The sequence below is a fragment of the Dromiciops gliroides genome, chromosome 1 (assembly GCF_019393635.1).
Source record: "Dromiciops gliroides isolate mDroGli1 chromosome 1, mDroGli1.pri, whole genome shotgun sequence".
In the NCBI taxonomy this organism is placed as follows: Eukaryota; Metazoa; Chordata; class Mammalia; order Microbiotheria; family Microbiotheriidae; genus Dromiciops; species Dromiciops gliroides.
This window is the reverse complement of record NC_057861.1, coordinates 75,650,578-75,676,787: the sequence shown is the minus strand read 5'-3', so window position 1 is coordinate 75,676,787 and position 26,210 is coordinate 75,650,578. Positions and strand designations below refer to the sequence as shown.

Sequence of the window (26,210 nt, the reverse complement as noted above, 5' to 3'; positions counted from 1 at the left end):
TCAGACACTTGACACTATCTGTGTGACCCTGGGCAAGTCACTTAACCGCCATTGCCCCACGAAAACAAAAACAAAACAAAAAAAAAGAATTGCAGGCAGTAGATGATGGGAGCCTGAGAGAGGGACTTAGATAGGACATATAACAAAAAAGTCTTATAACAAGTAGTAGCCCCAGAGGTTGTACCAAGCTGGAAGTACAGATTCAAATCGAGGTGGGTTTTTTTGTTTGTTTGTTGTTTTTTTTAGTGAGGCAATTGGGGTTAAATGACTTGCCCAGGGTCACACAGCTAGTAAGTGTTAAGTGTCTGAGGCTGGATTTGAACTCAGGTACTCCTGATTCCAGGGCCGGTGCTCTATCCACTGCGCCACCTTGCTGCCCCCTCCAATCGAGTTTTGATAAATCATTGAGTTCCCAGACCCAATTGAAAGGACTTTAGGGATGTTGCTAATGTTCAAAAACAACATGTTGGGGCAGCTAGGTGGCGCAGTGGATAGAGCACCGGCCCTGGATTCAGGAGTACCTGAGTTCAAATCCGACCTCAGATACTTGACACTTACTAGCTGTGTGACCCTGGGCAAGTCACTTAACCCCAATTGCCTCACCCAAAAACAAAAACAACATGTTGAAGGTTAACCATGACCTTTTCCAAACCATCTCTTGATAACCTGGATGGAGGTGGAATGCTAGGCTGGCTGAATCAAGGGATTGATACCAAGGGAAGGGAGCATTGTTTTGGGCTTTATTACACTGTGTCCATCATCTTTCCCCATCTCTTCTTCCATCTCCCTTCCTCACTTGCTCTCCTTTTCTGTGTCCCATCTTTGTCGGTCTGTCTTCCATCTCTCTCTCATGTGAAGCTCCAGTTTTCTTCTCTCCTGCGTGACAATCTCTGGGAGCCCAAGCCCAGCGCGATGGACAGAGCCCCAGCAGGCCTGCACAGAGCTGAGGGCAGCTCAGAGGTCTCAGCCTTGACCCAACCTAGCAAGGGCCCCACTGGGTTTACCCCAGTCATGGGTGCCTCCCCAAGAAGTCCAGAAGATCCTTTGGGGGAGGGGGAGAGTCTGGTGGATTCCAAGTCCATTCCGTTTGGGGAGAACCCTTTTGTGCTGGCCAACCGGGGAACATCATGCCTAGGGGGCCCTCCCCTGGGATATGGCCAGGGAGGGGTGCTGAAGACCAGCCTCTGCATCCCCAAGGCAAGCAGCCCTTCACCTTAATCCTAATAAGTGTGTCATGGAGACTAACCTGGGGATTGGGCTGGGGCTAGGGCGAGTGTGAGAGGCACTAATTCTAATCCCTCATTTCCAGCCTGGGAAAAGGGGCTGGTGGAGGGAGAGAAACTGGGGGAATGCTAACTGTGAGCTCTCAACACCTTCAGTCATCTGTAGATCTAACAGGATCTTCTTCCTCCTATTCATTTATTGCCCTGTTATCTAGGAGGACACCCACAGAGGACCCTTTTAAAGCCTTTTCTGTCCCACCCCAGATCACTTAGTGCACTTCTTGACCCTTCACCCCTCTCTGCCGTTCTCTACTTTTCTCTGGCCTAGCCTTTTAACTCCAAAACCATATGGACATATATTGATAGATGCATTTATATTTATACATATGCACAGATGTATCCTCTATGGGCCTGATGAAATTATGACTGTATCTGGGTGCCCAGCCTCCTGTCTTTCTCTTTTCCCCTCCATTACCTCACAACCTGGTCTCCTTTTCTCTTCTAGGTTTCTCCAGGGGCCTTAGGAAACCCTCTTGATGCCCCCCGCTCTCCCAGTAGCCAGCAGGTGAGTTTCAGTGGAGTATGTGACCAGAAGAGGATATTGGACTGGACAGTGGGTAGTAGTGGGAGGGAGAGCCTGGCAGGGGGATCTTTTTTTCCTGACTCGGGTCTGTCAGTTGAACAAACCTTTAATCAAGGCCCCCTTGCTCTTCAGGAGCCCTGGCTGTGATGGCAGAAGCCTTCCCCCTTTCCCTTCAGGGATCCCTCATGTGATGGGAAAGACAAAACAGTCACTAAGTAACCAATTGCCCATACCTTCGAAGCTGCCGTCAGCAAGCCTGTCCTGAAGGCCTCATGTGTGCAGAACACTGGGCTGTGGTGCTGAGGGAGGTAGAGAGGTTGGGTAAGGCAGGGGCCCTGCCTCCATGCAGTCACTCACAGTGCAGGAGAAGCGTGAGACCAGCCCAGGTCCTAAGACGGCACAGTCTTCATGTCACTTCTGCACCGACAATGGCAAAGCCATAGCTCTATGTATGCTCAAGCTACCCTACGTAGAGAGACAAAAGATAAGTCAGTACAAGATAATTTGAGGAGTTGGGAGCACTAACAGCCCGGGCACACCAGAGATACCTTTTCCTAATGGCAGCCCTTGAGCTGGACCTTAGAGATTCTGAGTGGTGAAAAGGAAGAGAGAGTCCATACCAAGCACAGGGGACAGTGTGTGTAAAGGCATGGCGTGGGGCGGTGGATGGTCAAGTTCAGTGAAGAGTACATGGGCCAGTTTTGTCTGGAGCATGGAGTATGTGAAAGGGAACCACATGAGATGGCCAGAAAAGTAGGCTAGAGCCACCTTAGAGATCAGGTGGAGGGTGCTATTTTATTCCAGAGGCAGTATAGGGAGACTTTCCAGCAGAGTACGACATGCTGACTTGTGCCTTAGTGAGACTGTTTTGGCAGTTCTGTGGATGGTAGATTGAAGGAGAATACTGGAAACAGGGAGACCAATTAGACTATTCTAATCAGACCCTATTCTGAGGGTCTGAAATAGGGTGTGGCCATGTGAGTTTCTAGAAAACAATGAAATATTATGGAGACAGAATTAGCAAGGCGTAGCAACTGATTAGATATATGGAGGGTGAGGAGAAGTTAAGGATCACTTCATTGCAAACCTGTGTAACTGGAAGGATGGTGGTGTTCTTAGAAGTTTGTAAAGGCTGGTTTAGCAGGGGAAGATAATGAGTTTCATTTTGAACACATTAAGCTTGAGATGCACATGGTGGGGGCCTCCAGTTGGAGAGAGTCAACAAGTAATTGGTGATTCAGGACTGCAATCCAAGACAGAGATAAGAGCTGGATAGGTAGATCTAGATCAAGATGATAATTGGAGTGCCAAGCCAAGGGGCACAAGTGAAGAGAAAGAACACAGTACTATACAGTAAAGATAACAGATGTTTTTGGGGGATGTGGATTTCTTTCAAAATTCTTTATGCAAATTTGCCTCCCTGGCAAGCAGCAGCAGTGATACCAGCACCTTCTCAGCCCTGCAGAAGCTGCTTCAATGGGAGGAAGGGGGAAGAGGGCACGCAGAGCCCTACGAGGGGAGGGGGATGTCTGCAGAATGGTCCATGTACGTTGAGAAATGGCTACAAAGGCATAGTCTGGAGGTGGGAAAACACAGGGCATGTTTGGTGAATAAGAAAGTGGTCCAGCTCATTGGATTATAGGATTAATCAGGTAAGACTTATGTGCCAGTTCAGGGGGTATAACTAGAAAAGTGAGGCAATCCCTACCCTACCCTACATGGTACTGGTAGAATACGTGTTTACAATAAGTAAGATGGGTGGGGAGACTAGCAGCAGAGAGAATCAGGGAAGGAGGGGGCAGCTGAGCCTTTAAGGGAGCTTGGGGTTCAAAAAGGATACAAGATTTAAGAGCTAAAAGAAAGGACCTCAGAGTTCCTATAGTCCTCCCCCCAGATCGAATAGATGAGGGCACAAGTCATAGGTGCCATGTTTAAACCTGACTCCCTAGAGAACACCCAGTTCTGGAACTCAGGAGAGATGAGGACTGCAAATTGAGATCTGGAAGTCATCTGCAAAGAGATGACATCAGCCTAGAATGTGCAGAAAAGTAATTGGAGAGACTGTTGAAAGAATAGTTTGGGGGCAGCTATGTGGTGAAGTGGATAAAGCACCCACCCTAGATTCAGGAGGACCCGAGTTCAAATCCGGCCTCAGACACTTGACACTTATTAGCTGTGTGACCCTGGACAAATCACTTTACCCTCATTGCCCCACAAAAAAAAAAAAGAAAGAAAGAAAAGAAAAACAAACAAAAAGAATAGTTTGGCACAAGATTTCACAGGGTCACGAATCAATGAGTGAGTGAATGAGTTAAGGAAGCAAGCAATTATTGTGTACAAAGCACTATGCTAAAGCACCCGGGATACAAATAGAAAAGTAAGACAGTTCCTGCTCTCAGGGAGTTCACAGTCTAATGGGGAGACAACACACTTGGAAGGTTTCAGCTGTAAATCAGAGGGAAAGGTCCCCTGGTCCTTGAAGTGAAACAAATGGTCATGCCTCCAGTCCTATCAGTTTCTAATGCTGAACCATTTGGCAGCACCAAGACTTTGGTGGCAAGAACTTTCCTTTCTGGGTCTTTAGTAGCTGTGGCTGCAACCCCTGCAGGAGCAGTTGCCTGTCTGCATTTCCACAGTAGTTGTTCCTCAGTATGATGACTGCAGACACAGGGGTAGAAGCATTGCTATTCCCATGGTTCTTGGGTTCAGTCTGTCAACAATTCATTAAGCACTTGTAGTGTTCCAGGAACTGTGTTAAGTGCTGGAGATTTAAAAAAGGCAAAAAACAGTGTCTCCTCTCAAGGAGTTCCCAGTCTAATGGGGGAGACACTGTGTATGCAGCTATGTACAGATAAGATCTAGAGTGTGCCCTAAGAGCCTTTTAACTTCATGAAGGCTTTTAGGACAGCTTTTATACAGAATAAATTGGGAATATGCAGAGGGGAAGATGATGGTCAAGGTTGTGGTAGTGATTTGACTGGTCTGACCCATGCTGCTTCCTGTCTCTCCCTCAGAGTGCCTTGCTGCTTCAATTAAGTTGGCTTGCTTCCCATGTGAGTTAGTTGGTAGTTGGTGTAGATGACTGCCCCCCTTCTCCATGATAGTTGCTCCCCTAGATGATGGCTCTGAGGGCCGGACTGGAAGCAGAACTAGGGGTGGGGTGGGGGTGCTGCCACTTCCACAGCTCCTATACTTACCTGCCTGTTAATAGCAGTTTTTCCTGATGGTGATAAGGAAGGTGAGCCTTTTGTCAATCATGATTCTTCTCTCAGTGATCAAATTGGGGCTGGGTTGGAAGCAGATCTGGTGATTGTAGTGACACTCCTCTTCCCAGGGCTCTTGGGTTCAGGGTCCAGGGGAGATGGTGGTCAAAGTAGTGGTGATTTGAGTTGCCTAGTACCTGCCACCTTCTGTGACAGTGGAGTTTGACCATTTCTTAATAGGTAATTGAAAGACATTGAAGATTTTAATATGTGTAGAATTCTTTGAGATGGGTAGGCTTTTTTTTTTCATTTTTTTCCTTTATATGAAGTGCTTAGCACATGATCTTGAACATATTAGGTGTTTAAATAATAAATGTTTGGTAGATTGGATTAAGGAGGAGATGCTCTAATTGTGTCTGTGCACAAAAAAAAAAGATAAAGCTGGTAGCAGTGATGCAGGATGGACTGGGGAAGGGGGAGGAGGGCAGGGACAGAGCAGAGGGAAGAACTGCTATTAGGAGGCAGTACTAGATAGATAGTGAGGAGCTGCCTTTACTCAGGAGGGTGGCAGTGGGAATAGGGAAGATCAAGATGCACTCAAAAGGTGTTAGAGAGAATTGGCAGATTTGGGGAATTGATTGGAATGGAGGGTTAAGGGAAAGAGAGGAGTCATTGATCATAATTGTGAAAGGAACAGTACATATAGAATTTGCCCCCTCATTTTATGGATTGGGAAACTGAGGCTCAAAGAGGTATGCCAAGATTTCTAACATGCCTGATGAGGTGAATGATTACAGAAATTGTATAGTAGGAAGGAGAAGCAATTTGACAGGGTAAAGATGAATATGTTTGGTTAAAGGCATAGGCGGGGGGCAGCTGGGGCGTGGGGTGCAGCTAGGTGGTACAGTGGATAGAGCACCAGCCCTGGAGTCAGGAGGACCTGAGTTCAAATCTGACCTCAGATACTTGACACTGACTAGCTGTGTGACCCTGGGCAAGTCACTTAATACCCCAATTGCCTCACCAAAAAAAAAAAAAGCTTACCTAAGGGCATAGGCAATGATGTCTTCTATAGACAGTTCTTCATCTTTAATTCATAATGCCTAGCATTTGTAGAACACTTTACATATGTCATTTGAGCCATACAGCAAGCTTATAAGTAGGTGCTACTACTATCCCTGTTTTACAGATGAGGACATTGAGGTTGGCTCACCAACAAGTGATTGGAGAAGCTGTAGAGGAAGTTCTTGTTTGGGTGTAGGTTGGTCTAAATAATCTGAGTCCTTCCAGCGTTGAGTTTCTGTGTTTCTGTTGTAGCTATAGAGTCAGAGCTCAGAATCACTGTTAGAGGAGTATCTTGAGTTCTGCCTTGAGTTTACCTTCATAAAGATGGTCCTTGAATCCATGGGAGTGAATAAAATTGCCTCAGAAAAGGACAGGGCCAAGTGCAGATCATTAAGGAACCACCTGCCTTAGAAGAGCTTGGACAGAAGAGAAGGAGACAGTTAGAAAGAGGCAAGAGGGGGCGGGGTGGCTAGGTGGTGCAGTGGATAAAGCACCGGCCCTGGATTCAGGAGTACCTGAGTTCAAATCCAGCCTCAGACACTTGATACTTACTAGCTGTGTGACCCTGGGCAAGTCACTTAACCCCCATTGCCCCGCCAAAAAAAAAAGAGGCAAGAGGAAAACCAGAAAAGTACTTTTTTAAGTTGAGGAGAGATTCTCTAGAAGGAAGGGGTGGCCCACAGTGTCCGGTGTTTGAGAAATCGGAGAAGTTCATTGGAAATTTGGAAAAACCAGTTTTAGTTGAAGATCACCAACAAAAGCAGGAGAGCACAGGGTTGAGGAGGTAGGATGACAAAGGTAAAACTGCAGAAGCATAGCTATGGGGGGCAGCTAGGTGGCGCAGTGGATAAAGCACCGGCCCTGGATTCAGGAGGACCTGAGTTTAAATCCGGCCTCAGACACTTGACACTTACTATCTGTGTGACCCTGAGCAAGTAAGTCGCTTAACCCTCATTGCCCCATCAAAAAAAAAAAATTAAAAAAAAAAAAGGTTTAGCTGTGAAGGGGGAGGGGGGAAAACAGGTGAGATGGCAGTTTGGGGGAATCAGAGGGTGATTCTGATTTTACAAAGGGTAAAAGAATGACTCTTGGACTGGGGAGGCCAGAATGTATGTGCCAGAGAATGGGAGAGAGTCATTAGAGAGGAAGCCTGAGGACCACCCTAGAGGGAGAGAATGCATGTTGAAGCAAGACTCTGGAAGAGCCAGGAGGGAATAGGGTCAAAGACGAAAGTTGAGATGTTAGCAGGTAAGAGTAGATGCTGCTTTTTGGAGCTTTGAAGGAGTGGCTACAGAAGCAGCTCACTTAGCACTTCTGCCTTCTCAGAAAAGGAGCTTGTCATATTTGCACATGTGCTGGTGGAAGAGAGGATGATGGAGGGATTAAGTCTGAGAGAAGCAGGGTAAATGGGGCTGAGAAGGTAAGGTTTGTAATAGCCACTATTCGAATAAGGTTGTCATCAGTGAGGTTGTTAAGTAAAAAGATTGTCAAGCAGCAGTGACCCGGCTGGGGATATGCAAAATACATTTGTAATGAGTGAAATCAGGTCAATTTTGTGACTTTTCTTTAGTGTGATAGACCAGAAGGAGAGAGAAACCAAATGGTGGAGGGTTAGCAAAGGATTTACATGGTGGGAGCAGTAGAAGATCTTCTGAGCAAAGAGTTCTAAGGTGCTGGCTAGTGAATCTTATTTTTTTTTCCTGTTATATGTAAAGATAGTTCTCAACTTTTGTTTATACAAGCTTTCCAATTTTAGATTTTTCTCCCTCCCCCCTCCCCTAGACAGCAGGTAATCCGATACATATATATATATATATATATATATATATATATATATATATATATATATATATATATATGTCATGTTTTAAGAGAAAAAACAGAGCAATGAGGAAAAACAACAGCACCAAAAACAAAAGAAATAGTAAGGTTCATTCAGCATCTATACTCCACAGTTCTTTTTTTTTTTTCCCCCTGGATTTGGAGATCCTCTTCTATCATGAGTTCACTGGAACTCTTCTGTATCACTGGCTAGTGAATCTTTAAAGTGATTGATCCATGGGGTCAATGGGTGTGAAGTTGAAGTGGGGGAGAGAGACAGACTGGGAACATAGGTCAAGGGACCAAAGGTCATCAGGACAAAGAGGAAATCCCTGTGAATATGACTGAAAGGCAAAATAATAAGAGAGAGGGGCAGCTAGGTGGCACAGTGGGTAGAGCACCGGCCCTGGATTCAGGAGGACCTGAGTTCAAATTTGGCCTCAGACCCTTGGCATACTTACTAGCTCTGTGACCCAATTGTCTCACCAAAAAAAACCCAAAAAACAAAATAATAATAATAATAATAATAGAGAGTGGCACTTGAGAATTGTAGATTGGGGAGGTGTTACGATTTTGTGAGCCAGTGAGGTAGAGAACCACTGGGAGATGTTTGAAGGCCACAAGTCAGTGAATGCAAAGGGCAAGTGGCTGAACTTTATATTCTATGATACTTTCTTTACAAAGTATGTTTGAGGGGCAGCTAGGTGGAGCAGTGGAAAAAGCACTGGCCTTGGATTCAGGAGGACCTGAGTTCAAATGTGGCCTCAGACACTTGACACTTACTAGCTGTGTGACCCTGGGCAAGTCAACCCCAATTGCCTCGCCAAAAAAAAAAAAAAAAGTATGTTTGATAGCCATTAAGTCATTCAGTCCTCACAGTGTCTCAGGTAGTTAGGTAATCAGGGGTGTGCTAGAGCCAGCTTATGCTGAATCATGAAAGCCAGTTTTTAAACTTTCAGTGTGAGTATTCATATCTGGGAAATAGGCAGATGCTATACATTGGGACTTGATTTATTGTTTTGATGATTGATCATCTAGACATAAAGTGATGGAGAAAATATTAATAATGCAGATTAAACCTAAAAGTGTGTCCTGCACACATTTTTCCCCTAGAACCATTAATTAAACATTTACCAGCCTACTGCTGTAGGTAGTACAGGTATTATCCCTAGCTTACAGATGAGGGAAACTGACACTTAGAGAAGAACCTTGACTTACCTAAGCTTTACACAAGTCAGTAAGTTGCGGAGCTAAGACCTTATGCAAGGCCTCTTTCCCCTATACCACAAAGAACCATTAAGAGTAAGTGGGGAGGGCAGCTAGATGGCACAGTGGATAGAGCACCGGCCCTGGAGTCAGGAGGACCTGAGTTCAAATCCGGCCTCAGACACTTAACACTTACTAGCTGTGTGACCCTGGGCAAGTCACTTAACCCCAATTGCCTCACTAAAAAAAAAAAAAAGAGTAAGTGGGCTCAGGGGGCAGCTAGGTGGCGCAGTAGATAAAGCACTGGCCTTGGATTCAGGAGTACCTGAGTTCAAATCCAGCCTCAGACACTTGACTTACTAGCTGTGTGACCCTGAGCAAGTCACTTAACCCTCGTTGCCTCGCCAAAAAAAAAAAAAAAAAAAGAGTAAGTGGGCTCAGACACTTGACACTTACTAGTTCTGTGACCCTGGGCAAGTCACTTAATCCTCATTGCCCTGCAGAACAAAAAACAAACAAAAAAGTAAGTGGAAAGCAAGTAAGGAGCAGCTAGGTGGCGCAGTGGATAATGCACCTGCCCTGGATTCAGGAGGACCTGAGTTCAAATATGGCCGCAGACACTTGATAATTACTATCTGTGTGACCCTGGGCAAGTCACTTAACCCTCATTGCCTCACAAAAAAAAGAAGAAAACAAAACAACAAAAAAAGAGTAAATGGGAAATCCATTTGAGGATTAATCAGGCAAGACCTACTAAAAGAAATATATCTTGAGTTGTGCCTTTAATAATTATCATCATATTAAAAATAATCTTTGTATAGCCCAGTAAGGATCATAAATAATAGTCTTTGGCTCTATAAAAGGGAATGAGGAGGAATAATTCAGGAAAGGAACAAGGACCAAGTGTTCAATAAAAGCTATTTGTCCTTAGAGATGACTGACTGTGAAGGTGGAATATGCTGGAACCTTTTCTGTAGAGAGGAATGTCAGAAGCCAAAGTGGTTCTTGAGGTCAAGCCTCAGGTTAAAAAAAATCCACTCACTGACACTGCCTTAGGTGAAGGACCTGATATCACACCTACACTTGTGGCTGAGAGGGGCCAGACTAATAGCAACCACAGGGGAGAGCAAAGTATGAATAGGGCCTGTGAGGCTGTGAGCCTCAGGTGGCAGAAGGTCATTTATAAAGACCTTGCTCTGGAAACTGAGGCCAGAGATTTCTATAAAGACGAGGCAGGGGAAGAACACACCTATTGACAAAGTCAGAGGCCACCTGAGGAAAAGTTTACTTTACAGAATGTCAGTATTATTCAAGGGAAGAAAATAAGTTAAGAAGGAGTCTCTCAGAGGAGGGGTTAGGCAAAGATAAATGAAATAGGACAGGCTAGATCAAGCCAACAAGTAGGAGGAGGCCCTTACAAGCAACTCCAAAGGCAGTCAAACAAGACTTTATATAGCATTAGCTGGAAAAGGGAAGAGGCCAATGAGAGAATCTCTGGGACAGACCCCCTTAGTGTTGACCCTTTGCCCAAAGTGGACTCAGGAATGAGAAAGGGATGTCATGACTGAAATGTTTGTCTTTGACTTTAGTGAAGATGATGTCAGGGAGTTTTCTGCTTCCCACATGCCTTGTCGTGTTTCATATCGACCAGTTTTAAGAACATAGTTCATTCCAGCTCTAACTTAGCTACATAACTTAAATAAATCCCATCAATTGTTTGACATCAGTGTCAGAACTTTGAAAAAACTCAGGGATGAAACTAGGGAACCACCAACCAAAATGTGGAACCTTTCCTTACAGATGGCTTTGCCAAAGGTCCACAAATGTCTTTTCCAACTGATCTTGCCTGACTATCTCTTAGCACTCTCTGGAGGCTAAACAGTTATGTGAACAAGAAGGGAACCAGAGGCTGTAATCCACACAGACTTTCCAAAAGCCTTTGATGGAGTTCTACACCGTGGCTCAAGGGGTAGGGGGTGGTGCTCTCTGTCACAGAAGCTTCCCCAAAGAAGCAAAGTCTAAGGATAAATGGGCACGTCTTTGGAAAGATAATTGTGAGCAGTAGGATGGATCCCTCCGGATTACTGTGAGGATTGGTGCTCTTAGTTCTGGGGGGGGGGGGCAATTGGGGTTAAGTGACTTACCCAGGGTCACACAGCTAGTAATTGTTGAGTGTCTGAGGCCGGATTTGAACTCAGGTCCTTCTGAATCCAGAGCTGGTGCTCTATCCACTGTGCCACCTAATTGCCCCTTTAGCTTTTTTATAAATTATTTGGGAGGAGTGTCCACCAAGACCTTCATGGGTACATACGGCTATGAACCCATGGATAGTGAGACAGCATGCTGATGGGGTGGGGACAGAGGGCGGTGAGAACTGTCTCAAGGGGGGTCAGAGAGAGACAAGACGGCTAGTGTGAAGTGATCCATTTGGGGAAGAGTTATTAAACTCTAGTTATGTCATAACCCGAGAGTCACTGGAGACATTGGCACATGGGCTTCCAGCAAAGAACTAGACCCTGTCAAGAAGGGATTGGGAGCAGAACTACATATTTCTTCCCTTATACAGCCTGGAATGTGGTTTGCAGGTCTGGCTACCACTCCTAACTAGAGACAGAACAGTTGGAAAGGTGCAGCAAACATGACCCCAGTGATAAAATCAGAGACTCGCAGTATAGGAATGGACCTCAGATGTTGTTTAATCCAAACCTTATCCAAAGCACGAATCCTCTTGGGTGAATTGGTTTTTGTGTTGGGAGTTATGTCATATGAAGATGCACTAAAAAGATTAGGTTTCCTCATTCTGGGAGGAGGATCTGGACTGAGAGGAGGGAATGTAATTAATAGTAATAAAACCACAAAGAGGCCTGTAGAGCTAAGGACAGGGATAAAAGGTGCCCAGAGGGGCAGAGTTTGGTTTGACAGAAGGAACTTCTTACATTTAGAGTAAAGATAGGATGGACTGCCTTGTTGGGTCATGAACTCTCCCTGTAACTGGAGGGTTTCAAATGAAGACTGGATGGCTACCTGCCAGAAATATAAACTGCCGTGGATGGGAGGTCCCTCTGGTCTCTTCTGAGAGTCTGTTGTTCTAGGGGAAATATACACTTGCTTATTACCAAATCCAAGACTTAGGACCCCTATTGGCAGTTTAGCCAGACCCTAAGCTTTTGCTGCTGCCCACCTGAGCCCTTTGAGCCTTTTCCTGGGCTCTGGTTTGTGGGTCTGCCTTTCTCTCTTAGCCTTCTTTTCATTTCCCATCTTCAGAGTGAGTCCTTGATGGCCATATTCAAGCTGTTCTCTTGAGAGGGCAGCAGAATTTTCAGTTCCCTGGCAGGTTCTGAAAGAAAGTAAGGATGTTGGGGAGAGCCCCCTAATCTAAGGTAACCGGGAAACCACTTGTTTCCTCTTCCAATAGGCCCCAAGTGCCCCTATGAGAAATGGATGAGTGGGGTTGGTTTGAGGGAGTGACTCAGATGGTCTGGAGGGTGGGGGTGATGCTGAGCCATTGGGAGGCAGAGTCTAAGAAAGGCTGAGTTGAGACTAGTCTTAAAGACCTAGCTTGAACAGGTGGTAGTAGGGATCAGTTAGACAGTTCCCAGGTAGCTCTGATACCTACTGGCCTCTGTTAGTTGGGGCCAAGTGGTTCATAGGGAGGGGCCCCTCTGATCTCTTCCTCTTTCTCCCATGGATCCCTCGGTACCTGTTTTCTGGTGCCCTCAGCCACCTGCCTCCCCCCGACCCTTCCACCTGGTGGGCAGGGAGACCCGCTTTGTAAGTGTCTTATGTGCTGCAGCTCCTTCTGCTTGGCCTTTCCTCTGCCAGATGGTCTCCAGTGCCTGTGTGTGTGTGTGTGTGTGTGTGTGTGTGTGTGTGTGTGTGTGTGTGTGTTCCTCTCTTTCTCTCCCTCTGGCACTTGATTGGGAGGAGCTACTAGCAAGGCATGTGCTTTGGGGCTTGGCCCCTGAGGTCTTGGGGTAGGCCAGGGCCTCCCTTCTGAGCCTAATATGGTCCCTTTCCAGCCCTTTTATGAGTGGAGCTGTGGGGAGGGCAAGGAAGAAGTGACTTGGGATTCCCCACCCCAACTTCACCCAGTGGGCACAGGGTGCAGCTGGGGAGCAGGCTGGCTGCTAGCTTTGGGGGGGGGGGCACATTGAAGGGAAAGAGGCCTACCAATTCTTCCTTTGTTTCAGGCCTCCATCAGCTTCCTGCCTTCCCAGGAGGAGCACAAATCCGTGAGTGTCCTTTCTGCCCTCTGCCCTGCCCCATGGCTTTGGAGATGCTTTTCACCAGCTCCTCGCTATTTCTCCAACTTCTACTCCCTTTCTCCCTGCTTTCTTCCTATATTACATTTGTCCTATCTCTCAAACTGAGCCACCACCATATACTCTCCTGCTCTCTTTCCAACCTTTCCTTTTCACTCCAACTTCTCTTTCTCCCTCATTTCTTTTCTCCCTCCCTGTCTCTTTTCTTCCTCACTACCACCCATACAGACTAAACCTGGGGTAATCCAGCCTCGGCCATGGCCAGTGGGATCCACCGCATCTGGCGGTAGAGACAGCCCCAACCCTTTCCAGTCTTCACCCCTGTCCCGGGCCTACAGCCCCAACTCCGTAAGTTTCCCACCTAGCTCACCCTACAGGTTGGGGAAGGGAGACATCACTCAGAGGGAGGAAGGTTCTCCTCTCCATCCCCTACCCCCATTTAGCACAGATGCATGAAAAACCAGACATCTTCCTTGGGAATTTGGGTCTGGATTAGGGGTTGGTGGGGAGAGAGAGGAGGAGAGCATGATTTGAAGAAAGGATTAGAGCCTCTAACTAGGAATGTTTAGAAAGTAGAGAGGAAACTGAGGGTAGAGACACAGGGCCTGATCAGAAGGGTCATTTTTCTCAGGACAAAGCAGCTGGAGATGAGCTTAGCTGGTGAGGGTAAGGTTCTGTGAGAAGGACTTACAGGGGGCAATGGAGAGAGGCCTTGTGGAAATCTTCAGCTATGGATTTAGGCTCGGAAACAATTTTTCATGGCCCTATTATTCATTCTGTCTTCTTCTTCCTCTGCCTTCTCCTTCCCCTCCTATTCTTGCATTCCTTTTTACTACCTTCTCCCTCTTTTCCTCTTCTTCCTTACCCCTAATCAACTCTACCTGTTCCTTTTTCCTTCTGTCCTCCTGTCCTCCACAGCCTCGTACCTGTCCTCCTTCTCCACCCTCCCCCAGTGAGTTCCCTGTCAATGTTAAGCAGGCCTACAGGACTTTTGCAGCTGTGCCCCCCCCTCACCCTCTGACAGAGGCTCAGGTATGGCCTGACCCTTGGGAAACTTCCAGAACTAAGTCTAGTTTCATTTCCGCCCCTTCTATAAGGCTTCCTAATCCCCCCCAGTAGCCAGTTACTTCCAATTTTCATTGGGCACCCCCTCCCTCTGACTCGCCACCTCCCCTCCACCTGGTTTTCCCAATAGGAGCTGCGCAGGCGGCCAGGCCCAGAGTGGCTCCAGGTTTCCCCAGAGGTGAGGGGGCAGGTGGAGAGGTGGTAATCATGGAAGCCAAGGGTGAGAGATGAGGATTAAGGTGGGTGCTGCAGTGTGGAATCAGTGTGGAATCACCCTCTCCCCAGGTGGTACCTCCTGGTAGTGCAGCCAGCCCAGAACAGTTGTCTTTCCGTGAGAGACAGAAATACTTTGAGCTGGAGGTGAGGCCTCCCCAGGCTGATGGCCCACCAAAGAGGGTGTCCCTGGTTGGGGAGGATGACCTGAAGAAGATGAAGGAAGAAGAAGGTAGGAGAAGGACTTGAGGGGAAGGAGTTGGGATAAAGTCTTAATGCTGGAGATTGATTGGGGTGGGAGATAGTCTAATAAGTCTTCACTGAAGCTTTTTGTCATTTTCTTCTTTTTCCCACCCTAGCACGGAAGCTACAGCAGAAACGAGCCCTACTTCTTCAGGAAGAGGAAGAAGAGGAGGCAGAGGAAGTTGTAGTCACTGCCCCTGCCCCAGTGGAGGGTCTGGAGTCCCTGGGAGAACAAAAGAGCTGGTGAGAACCTGGGGCTTTAGTCTGTGGAGTAAATCAGCCCAGTAGACACTGACACTGACAGGGTTTGGCAAGATGACTTAAACCCGTAAAATTCAGGGTGGGCCTCCCATCTCACCATTCCCTGCTAATTGTCTTGCAGATTGGTGACTGTGTTGATCTGAGGCTTCTTTGGTTGGGACTCTATGTATTTGACAAATCCCCATTTTTGTGATTAGGAGGAAGAGTGGTGAAGAACCCATATTTTCTGTTCCTTGTCTTTAATGCAAGGGGCTTCCATCACATTTCAGGCTGAGCTAACTATCTTCTGTGTATACCAGAGTACAGTCATGCCCCACCCCATGTGTAGGGGCTATGCCTTTGGGAGTTGAAAGGCTCTTCATAGATTAGCACGACCACTGGCAGGTCAGCCCAGGGTGAGAGGTGGTTTATCAATTTCTGCTAGAGGTTTAATGCTTTGAGACTTCACCATTACCTGCAAGCAACAAGAAGAGAACTTAGAGACACCTTCAGCTGTAGTAACAGATTTTGCTCCTTTACCCTTCCAGCCTCCCTCAAACTGAGCCCCCCAATTCCCAAAGGAACTCACTGGAAGAAGGATCCCAACAAGAGCCACGGCCCAACTGCCCAGCTCGGTAAGCAGGGCTATGGACGATCCCAGAAAGGGGAAGCAGACTGGGGAATAGTATCAACTTTCTTGCTGCCTTTTTGGCATTGAGTGTTCTTCAGGTAGATCCTTGTGTCACCTACAGGCTGAGCCCCATGTCATTGGGGGGCGGGGAATTGGGAGCCCCAGTCCGGACAGCTAAGGCTGAACGACGGCAGCAGGAACGGTTGCGCATGCAGAGTCCAGAACTCCTGAGTGGGCCCGAACGGGAGCTATCCCCAGCTGAACGACGAGCTCTGGAGGCAGAGAAGAGGGCACTCTGGCGGGCAGCCAGGTGCCTGACCCCCTTCCAGATGACTATGTAGTCCCCTACCTCCCCCATGGCACTCCCCCTGGGAACCTGACCCGAGGGGGAAGAGAAAGCTGGTCTGTGCTGGACTTGCTGCACGGTTAGCCTGACTGCCCGTTAGGGTGCCAGCAGGTCAGATGGGATTCCTTTGCTTAGCACCACATCAGGGTGGAGTGAGGTAGGGCCTAGGAGGGCTCAAAGGGTCTTTGAATATGAGAGATGGCTTGTTTCCACACTCACTGCTTGGAGAACTAAATGTCTGAGAGCTGGTAATGTGCATAGAAAGCTGCCTTTAGAGTCAGGAAGACCTGGGTTCAGGTTCTACTTCTGTGACCCTGGGCAAGTCACTGTAACTCCCTATGACTATTGGTTACAGAATAGTTGTCATTCTGCTTTGTTAAGACAGTTTGTTAGAAACCTCATCAGGAGTTTCCTATATCATTTGCAGTCACAAATATGGACAGAAGATAAGGTTGGGATGAATTGACTCCTGGGCAATGTTATTGTGTGTGTGACTGTAAGCAAGGTAGGATGGTGAAGGGGTGACTCATTGATGTGTGGTGTCGGGGGTGTGTGCACATGGCAAAGAGAATGAATGAACAAGGATGCAGCTGTTGAGGGGTGGTTATCAGGAGTCTTTGAGTTAGGGCATGATTGAGATGTGCATGACTCTTAACTGATTGTCAGGGGTGTATAATTGTAGGAGTTAGCCTTAGAGTGAAGGATGAGATTGACCAAGAGAGATTATTGTGGGGTGCCTAGGTCACCATTGAGTTTCTGGGACTCTGGGTTCTCTTAATCTAATTCTGCCTCTGCCCTAAGGCTCAGTCAGACCTCAGAAATGTAGCTTCTGGCCACTCCTCAGTAAAAGACCATAGCTATATCCTTGTGCCCTCTGGCCCAGTGTCTCCAGTGCACCAACAGTTATGCCAGTGGTTGAGGCATTTCAGGGCATAGAATGTTGACAAGCTAACCCATTAGTTATAAAGCAGAATTAACCAAACTTTCTTAGTTGTGAAGACAACTAGTTAGAAGGATAAAAGATCCTCATTGCCCTCAGAAGTGTTTCTGACTGTCTTTGTTGGGTCCCAGTTCCCACTCTCTCCAGCTTCAGGGCCAGATCACCCCGATACTGCATTCCCTGCTTTCAGTATCCCATCCTTTGCTGGTTCACTTCTCTTTTGGCCCAAAGAACTCCTGTCCCCTCGCTTTCTCTTCTCTCCCAGCCTCTATGCAAACTCTCACTTAGTGTGTCATGGCAATTCTGTCTTTCCTTGGGTCGATTCAGTCTCTTCTATCCTCTGAATCCACAGTGTTTGGGGCCCAAGTATTGTTTTGCCCTTGGCCGTTTCTCTTGGGTTAGGAACTTGGTTTAGTTCTGTTTCCCTTCTTTCTGGGACTCGGAGTGCCCCTTCCCTACCTTTTATTTCTTCCCTGCCTGCCCTGAGGTTCACTGTCCAGCTCTGGACACTGTGGGCCTGCTCATGTTAATAGACTGATTATAATTCTGAACATTTGCATCATCCCGATGTGCCCCTTGTGGAAATACAACTCTAGCTTCTCTCTGAGCTGTTACCAGGATAAAAGATAAAGAGCGTTCCTTCAGGGAAGAGGAACATTCCTTACCAGGGGATAGGGTTGGTGACTTCAGAGAGAGAGTGTATAAAAGAGGAGTAACACTGGGGCAGGGGAAAGGGCTTCTGTTCACTCTCTGTGTACCTCAAAAAGGTTCATGCGCAGATGTGCAGAGTTCTTGAAATCTTTCCAGAGAATCATTCCAGAATTTTGTGACCCTATTTGGTTCTCAGTTTAGGGTTAAGAACCTGTCCTTGGTCACATACTGTCTTTTAAATTTATTTTTATTAAAGCTGAAACCTTCGTTTGACTCCTAAATCTGGGGCTAGATGCTAGAGTCAAAGCCAGTATAAGACAACATGGATGATTGTGATTGGCTGTGACTGTTAGCAAGGCATGGACATTTGGTTCCTCTGCTCCCTGTTCTATTTTCTTACTTTATTTTGATCTTCCTTCCAGTTTTTCTGGTCTTACTGTGCTCTTAATTGACCTAAGGGGCCCTGGCCTGGTTGCATTGTTTTCTATTCTCTGTCTCTCACTTGCTTTCTGTCTCTGTCTCTGTCCCTCTATCCCCATGACCCCCAGACCCTCAGCTCTGGACGACAGCCTTAGGGACTACGAGCAGGACCTGGCCCGTAGACTCTACCGGGCCCGCCAGCAGGGGCTTCCGCTCAGACCCACCCCCCGAGTTGGGCCAGGAAGTCCTGCCCCAAGGTGTGCATGGCCCTGCCTCCCAGCTGCATGCCTGAGGTTCTGGGCCAGGGTTTTGGGTACTCCATGGGGGCTCTGGGACAGGGGAGAAGTCATGGCTCCCTAGCACCACTGGATCTTTTCTTGTCCGTGGCCCTGAGTGGGCTGGGCTTCAGGAAAAGCCCAGTCCTAACTCTTTATCTTCCCTGTCCACCCCGACTCTTTCTTCCTAGGATGAAGTCTCTGGAACAGGATGCCCTACGAGCCCAGATGGTCATCGCCAAATCTCAAGAAGGAAGGGGAAAACGGAGCCCCCTTGGCCAGCTGACAGAGGCCCCTTCACCTGCACCCACTCCCTCACCGACGCCACTTGAAGGTGGTGGGGGTGGGGAAGGTGGCCAGTTTGGATTGTCTGGGGCTGGGGGTTGGGAGTGATCAGTATGGACGGGCTGGTGATCCAAGTAAAGAGTCAGAGATGTGTCTTTCTGGATGTAGAGGGAGGCACCATTTGTCCCTCGGAGAAAAAGGGAGGAGAGGATGAATCACTGTCCCCTGGAGAAGGGGCACTAACTCATCTCTCTGTTCTTATCTTCTCCCAGATCTTAGCCCCAGGATCGTCACCTCACCTGGCAGGCTGGTAAGGATGAGTCTTACTCCCCTAATCTGAGTTCCACTTTGTCCTTCTAGCCATTCCCCTCCCCCTTTATATCATTTCCTGGCTTCCTCATTTCCCTTATCTTTTGCATCTCTATCACTGCCTCTTATCTTTTTCACTCTTGTGTCTACTATCTCCATATCTACTGTTTCCCCCTCCCCAGTTCTTTCCCATGTCTTTCTCTGTGTCTCTGTACAGGTTTGTGTTTCCAAAGTCATGACATCGCTCCCAGAAGTCCTAGTCTGAGAAACATAATCTGTATTGGGATGCAGGGGTGGAGGGAGGTGGGCCAGAGGGATGGCAGTAACCAAAGAAAGTCTCCCAGTGGGGCCAAAACCACCCCTTCCCCTCCACACACACACACACACCCCCGCCCCCTCTCTCTCACTATGTCATCAGAGTTCCTTCAGTAGTAAGAGCATTGACTTTGCCAGCCCCAACTATTTTGGCCTTGAGCAGCCTTTTTCTTACACCTGTCTCTCTTTCCCCTCCCTCTCCCCATCCTCCCCCTCCAAACCTCCCCTCTCTCTCTCTCTCTCTCTCTCTCTCTCTCTCTCTCTCTCTCTCTCTCTCTCTCTCTCTCTCTCTCTCTCTTTCACGCTGTCGCTGTCCCCTCAAGTCCTTGTCTGAAAAGAAGTTTGACTACCGGGAATTTGCTGCTCTTCCTTCTTCCAGGCCTGTATATGACATCCAGGTACCAGCAGAGTTGTTTGTCATCCCTTTTTGACTATGCTTTTGTCTGTCCCTCCTGTTCCTACCCATTGCTGTTTGTGGTTCCTCCCCAAGGGTCCTCTTCGTTGTCCCATCCCTTTGCTCTGACTGTGTCTCTGTTCCTGCTCCCCATAACTCAAGCACAGGACCATTGCCACAGTAGCTGTCAGAGAAACTTATAGGCCCTAGGCCGTTCCACCTGTTCCATCCCAGCTTCCACCACCCAGTCTAGCACCCCGGCTTCCTTCCAGGACCCTACAGAACTGCATATAATCTCTCTATATATCTGTTTCCCTCCTGTCCCTGAGGCGGCACACAGCCCTGGTAGGGAAGGGGGAGGACTGAGAAAGGCTACTGTTTTTAAACATAAGGAAACAAAATATTCCTTTCCCCCCACACACACCCCGAGGTTGGGGGTGAGCAACAAATGTAGGGAAGGTACCCCAAAAAAGGTACAAACATTTTGACAGAAGTGCTGCTTCCTGGAATGAATGTCAGGATCTGAGTATGATTTCTAGGCCTCTAGTTCTTTAATAACTACATCCTATGCCTTGACTTTTGTTCCCTAATCCCACTATACCCCTAGTTGAGCCTAGAATTCAGGGTATACTGCCTAGAAAAAAGCAGACTCAGGCCCTATCTATCCTCTCACTCTCCAAGTCACTCTTACCCATCACAACCTCTTTGTGGGATTGCTTCATTCATTGTATTTGTATCCCCAGTGCAGTTACCTTTTCTAAGTCCAACCTTTACTTGAGCAAGAGGATGGGTATTAGAGTCCCCTCTACCTCTACCTATGATCCCATGATTTCTTTTATTTCTCTTTCCAAGGAGAAGCTTTGGGCTACCCTTCCATTTAGCTGCAACTTCTTTGTCTTCTGAGTTTACTTACAGCAAGAATCTATATATGGGTGTGGTTTAGTTACTTCAGTAATGTTATATAAAATATCCCATACGGAATGAGTCCCAACAGTAGATGTCCTGAGAATTCTGATTCTTGCCAGCTTCTCTCCCTTTTCCACCACCCTACCACTGGCACCATGGCATGAGCAGGGGTGGGCAGGACTCAGGTCTTCTCTGTATTTACCTGTTTCCTTGGTCACCAGATAGCTACCCTGCTGCTGCTAAACACTCCTACCCAGCGAGCCTGGTCCACAGACAACAAACTTAGTCTGTCACCAGAACCATTTTCAAAGTCCTCTGGCTCCTCAGTGGAGCCTGTCAGAATTTATATTTTGGCTGGCAGAGTCTTTCAGAACCCAAAGTAGCTTCTATACTGTGAGGCACTGGAGCTTCTATGAAGGCATCAATCAATTTTTATTTAGATAGATAGATAGATGTGTGTGTGTGTGTGTGTGTGTGTGTGTGTGTGAATTTGAACTCTGAATGCCACAGTTTATTAAGAAGTCTAAGGCAGAAGTAATAAGGAGGCTAAAAAAAACATCTCAGCAAACACCAAACAGAAGACATGGCAGCCCTGGGTACGACTGGTTTAGATGTTAGCTCGTTTGCAAAACATGGCAGAGGACAGAAAAAGACAAGCAATACTACTTTACAAGACAGAAAAAAGTCTTCAAAGGAGGTCAGTGCAAGAGCCAGTTAGGACAGCAGACTAGGAAAGGAGCACATCTATACCCATTTTAATTATAATCTGTTCTTAGGAATGATTACCATGTAACCACATTTTGTTTTATCATAGTGCTTGATGTACTATAAAATCAGTAACAATAATAACCAGCATATAACCTTTTAAGGTTTGCAAAGTACTTAAATATTGACTCATTTTTATCATCACAGAAATTCTGGAATGTAGGTGCTCTTATAGGTTACTAGACAGAGAGCTGAAGTGACTTGCCTGAGTCACAAAGCTAGTAAGTGTCTAAGAATGAATTTGAATTCAGGTCTTTCTGACTCTGGGTCCAGGAGGTCCAGTTCTATCCACTGCACTGCCTCCTATGAGATGAAGTTGGGAAGAGAGAACCTAGCTTCATAGATAGTGTAGACCTGACTGCATATGTAAAACAAACAAAAAAAAATTGTAATACAATTGTAAAGGCATTCAGAGTAATGGACTGGCATTGTGCTATAAGAAATGATTATGGGGGGCAAGCTAGGTGGCACAGTGGATAGAGCACTGGCCCTGGAGTCAGGAGTACCTGAGTTCAAATCTGGCCTCAGACACTTAACACTTACTAGCTGTGTGATCCTGGGCAAGTCACTTAACCCCAATTGCCTCACTAAAAGAAAATTTAAAAAAAAGAAAGAAATGATGATGGGGGCAGCTAGGTGGTGAAATGGACAGAGCACCAGTCCTGGATTCAGGAGGACCCAAGTTCAAATCCAGCCTCAGACACTTGACACTTAGTAGCTGGGCAAGTCACTTAACCCCAATTGCCTCACACAAAAAAAAGAAATGACGATGGTCGTAATTTCAGAAACCCAAGAAGACTTGTATAAACTGATGCAGAGTGAAGTGAGCAGAACCAGGAGAACAATTTATGCAACAACAATAATGTAAAGATAAACAGCTTTGAAAGACTTAGGATCTCTGCCCAACACAATGAGTAACCATGATTACAGAGAATAATCCACCTCCAGATGGAGAAGTAATGGACTCAGAATGCAGATTGAAGCTTTTTTTAGGCCAATGTAGGAGGAAAGGTACAGGGGCAAAGAGAAGAGTTGAAGGGAGAGAATTCAAACCTGAAAAGAAGACGATATGAGGTTAATGTTCAAAGTATGCTAGAGAAAGGAATATTGCAAAGGAAGTTAAAAGATCAGGGCTTTTTTTTTTTTTAAGTCCACACATTAAACATCAGTAACAACCTACCCATACTTTCACAGGCTGTTTCTGTACCCCTTAGCAGGCAGCCATCTACCACCATGATGTTTCTTCCTGAATCCAGTAGCAGATAGTTTTGATCTTGGTGTCATTTCTGAATCCCTCTAAACCTTCCGTGACGTTATAAGTGTACTCTGTAAAAATCCAGTACATTATGTGGAAGGAACCTATAACATCTCTTCAAAGGTCAGAGTCATAGAATTTGGGTTAGAAGGGACTGTAGCTACCAGCTGATCCAAGCCCAGATACTAAAAGTGGTCAGTCAGCATCCGCTTGAAGATCTCCAGAGAAGAGAAACCCATCACCTAAGTAACCCATTCAGCTTTTGAACAACTGTGTGATCATTCCTTTGAGCTTTTCATCTTTTCCTCTTACCAAAGACTGATATTCACTGGATACCTTTGACCACTTTTTTTCTGGATGGTTTATTGCTTCATTTGAACTCTTCCTCCAGCCCTCTGCTACCCTCAGAGGCTCATTCTTGAAACTGGAGTTCAGGGCCCACTCCCTGAAGGCTAGCAGATTATCATTTCATCCTGCCCCCCCCCCCCCTTGATTCTCACCTTCCCCCTATTGTATTGGACTGGGATCCGACAAAAGTGAACATGGTAGCTAGCATGTCCTTCCTTGTCTCTATCCCCACCTTCTTTGAGGGATTAGGATATATGGTAGGTCCAGTAATTCAAGTGGGACTTTTTGAGGGTGCTGGAAATCAAAATAAAGTATTCCATCATAACTGTATTGGTTCTTCCTCTAACCCTGCCTCATCTCTGTTTCAGTCTCCAGGTTTGCCAGAGGAGCTGAACTACCTGGAGGACAGCCTCAGTCCTGGTGAGCCCTGGGGTTGGGGGTAGAAGGAAAGGGAAAAGCTGATTCTGTTAACCTTCATGCTGTTAGATCCTTCTCCCTGCCACTCCCACCCTCCCCCCAATTCCAAAAGGCTATGGGACTGCCTATACCTGCCTTGACCCACACTTCCTTCTCAGGCCTCCAGGAAGAGGATGGAGAGGTGGAGCAAGTGTTGCTGGGCCCCCCTGGACCCAGTCCTACAGCCCTGGAGGAAGTAACTCTTTGCAGCAACCGTCGAAAACTTCGGCATGAACGTCGTGGCCTGGACCCTGTGCCCTCCTAGGCCCCCTAAAGGGGAGAAGGATTGGGGGAGGGCCCTGGACCCTGTGTGCTCTTAGGCCCTCCAGAAGGGGAGAGGAACCTGAACTCGTGCCCTCCAAAAATCCCAAGAGGTTTAAGGGGAGTAGCGGGGACCTCTTGGCCCCATAGACTGCTGGAGTAGGGAGAAGGAAAGGGTCTAGATCCCATGCTCTCCTAGACTCCCAGAGCATACTTTCTTCCCCTATCCCCACTGAAGGAGCTTACAGATGTTGGGAAGTTTGTAAATTGTGTCTAGGGAATGAGAGAGCAAAAGTCTGTACCCTAACACCAGCCACACTGTGCTGGCCCCTTCCTCCGTGTCTAATCTGGTGTGTAAGGGAACCAGCCAGTGGTGGGGTCACACTGGATGCTGCTTTGCTTGGGCTCCATATTTGACCCCAAGGGTAAGGATGAGCAGATTCAGCCCCCAGCCTCCAGACCTTTCTGGATTCCCTTCTCCAGCTGTGGCTGTCCCTTTGAGCTGAATCAATGGTGACCCCCTAGCCCCATGAAACTGGATCATTTTAATGGAATTTTGGTCTCCCTTTGATTGGGGGTGGTGGTGGGGCAGGCATTTATCACAAATCATTGTTCATTGCTCCCCCTCCCCACTCCCCTCATCCCTGGGAGCTTTTTCTAACTCGGTTTTAGCATTTTAACTCAAACTGTTGGGAGCCCCGGCTCAGCTTCAGTAACTAACTTGTGTGTCTTCCCTCACCCCCCCCCCACCTTCTCTCCTCCCCTCCCCCCCCCCAAAAAACAAACCTGGTACTGGGCGTGTCACACGCCAGGGAAGCTAGCATCAAGACTGTAACTAGTGACATTTGTACAACCAAAGAAATCTATTTTGTGGTTTAAGGATAATAAAGTTTACTTTACATTTTATTGCATCTGTCTTCTCTGTCCCCTGCTACAACATAATGCTGAGGAGCTTCAGGTCCTCCCAATCAGAACTGGGTTGGGATCAGTGTAGTCAGCAAATCTCCTAGAGCTGTGGGAAGAGTTGAGACTTGCCAGGTGGGGCTGGAGGGAGGAAGGGTGTGGTGAGCAAGGAATAAAGCTGTAAGCTATCTCAAGCCCTGGATACCAAGCCTTACTTTTCCTCAGTTCTTAGGACTACTGGTACCTGAGCAATGTTTAATTGACCAGCTGGTTCCATCAGGCCTGTTGACCATTGGCTCTAGGCATCAGCATCATCCCCAGTGGCCCCAAGATACATATATTTTATAAAAATAAATAACACTATCGGATAAAAATACTTGGATTTCTGCTCTTACCAATATAGTTACTCTTTCCAAAGCTGCCACTAAACACATCTGTCTTCCTTGTTTGTTTCTTGACCATATACTTTGATAATTACTCCATAAAGAATTCACCCGCCCTTTCCGTTCGGCTGTCGTGCCCGTGAGGAGGGCTCTAAGTAGCCATGGCACCCAGCCGAAATGGCATGATTCTGAAGCCCCATTTCCACAAAGACTGGCAAAGACGAGTTGCCACATGGTTTAACCAGCCAGCCAGGAAGATCAGGAGATGAAAGGCCCGTCAAGCAAAAGCCCGTCGAATTGCTCCTCACCCTACCTCTGGTCCTATCCGGCCCATTGTGAGGTGCCCTACTATTCGATACCACACCAAAGTACGTGCTGGTAGAGGATTCAGCTTGGAAGAGCTTCGGGTGGCTGGAATCCATAAAAAAGTGGCACGGACCATTGGTATCTCTGTGGACCCTCGTCGCCAAAATAAGTCTACAGAGTCTCTCCAGGCAAACGTACGGCGGCTGAAAGAATATAAGTCCAAACTGATCCTCTTCCCAAGGAAACCATCTGCACCGAAGAAGGGAGATAGCTCTGCTGAAGAACTCAAATTGGCAACTCAGCTTACAGGACCAGTTATGCCGATCAGAAATGTCTTCAAGAAAGAGAAAGCTCGTGTCATTACTGAAGATGAGAAGAATTTCAAGGCCTTTGCTAGTCTTCGAATGGCCCGGGCCAATGCCCGTCTCTTTGGCATCCGGGCAAAACGAGCCAAGGAGGCTGCAGAGCAGGATGTGGAGAAGAAGTAAACAGCCTCTGAGAACTTTCAATAAAATAATACAAAATTAAAAAAAAAAAAGAATTCACCCAATTTCCTGAAGGCTTTTTTCTGATACTTTCAATCTTCACCCAGGGGAGGTCCAGGAGTACAGATAATGAAATATATGGTATAGTGAGGGTGTTGTATATACGTTGTTAGATGAGGTCAGTACAGGATGTATTGCTTGTTTTCATCACTGAGGAAGGAGCTTGTTAGGAGGGGCATGTCTGAAATGATAGGTGTAAAGACAAGGCATCAATGCAACATTTTTTAAAATATAAAGGGTAGCCTTTGGGTTCCACATGTTTTACTGAACACCCTGTGGCAACCATTGTTCTCATTGCTAAGGATTCAAAGACTAAACGAAAGTAATTCTTGTCCTCAAAGAGCTCATATTCGTTAGAAACATCATGTACACAAGTGAGGAAAGATGTCAGC

At 46.9% G+C, this 26,210-nt stretch overlaps 2 protein-coding genes across 21 annotated transcripts in view; both read left to right on the top strand.

The window, feature by feature from the left end:
* Nucleotides 1-24,587, top strand: part of SCRIB (scribble planar cell polarity protein) — a 70,190-nt gene extending 45,603 nt beyond the window's left edge. For 4 of the 20 annotated variants that reach the window (XM_043978822.1, XM_043978824.1, XM_043978820.1 and 1 more), the window contains 16 exons: nucleotides 859-1,197; nucleotides 1,729-1,788; nucleotides 12,822-12,872; nucleotides 13,292-13,333; nucleotides 13,592-13,711; nucleotides 14,282-14,395; nucleotides 14,714-14,873; nucleotides 15,001-15,127; nucleotides 15,673-15,759; nucleotides 15,877-16,065; nucleotides 18,241-18,369; nucleotides 18,579-18,721; nucleotides 18,945-18,982; nucleotides 19,620-19,694; nucleotides 23,333-23,384; nucleotides 23,540-24,587. In XM_043978822.1, coding sequence (XP_043834757.1) covers nucleotides 859-1,197; nucleotides 1,729-1,788; nucleotides 12,822-12,872; nucleotides 13,292-13,333; nucleotides 13,592-13,711; nucleotides 14,282-14,395; nucleotides 14,714-14,873; nucleotides 15,001-15,127; nucleotides 15,673-15,759; nucleotides 15,877-16,065; nucleotides 18,241-18,369; nucleotides 18,579-18,721; nucleotides 18,945-18,982; nucleotides 19,620-19,694; nucleotides 23,333-23,384; nucleotides 23,540-23,685 — 1,872 coding nt within the window. In that variant the 3' untranslated portion in view covers nucleotides 23,686-24,587. The remainder of the gene's footprint in view (nucleotides 1-858; nucleotides 1,198-1,728; nucleotides 1,789-12,821; nucleotides 12,873-13,291; nucleotides 13,334-13,591; nucleotides 13,712-14,281; nucleotides 14,396-14,713; nucleotides 14,874-15,000; nucleotides 15,128-15,672; nucleotides 15,760-15,876; nucleotides 16,066-18,240; nucleotides 18,370-18,578; nucleotides 18,722-18,944; nucleotides 18,983-19,619; nucleotides 19,695-23,332; nucleotides 23,385-23,539) is intronic. The other 16 variants (XM_043978832.1, XM_043978818.1, XM_043978821.1 and 13 more) reach the window with 16 other exon arrangements.
* A 499-nt stretch (nucleotides 24,588-25,086) lies between these two features.
* LOC122734436 (60S ribosomal protein L13-like) lies at nucleotides 25,087-25,770 on the top strand. The gene is given in 1 exon segment (XM_043975270.1): nucleotides 25,087-25,770. A coding segment is annotated over 1 exon segment (633 nt). The 5' UTR covers nucleotides 25,087-25,128; the 3' UTR covers nucleotides 25,762-25,770.
* Nucleotides 25,771-26,210: the final 440 nt, after the last annotated feature.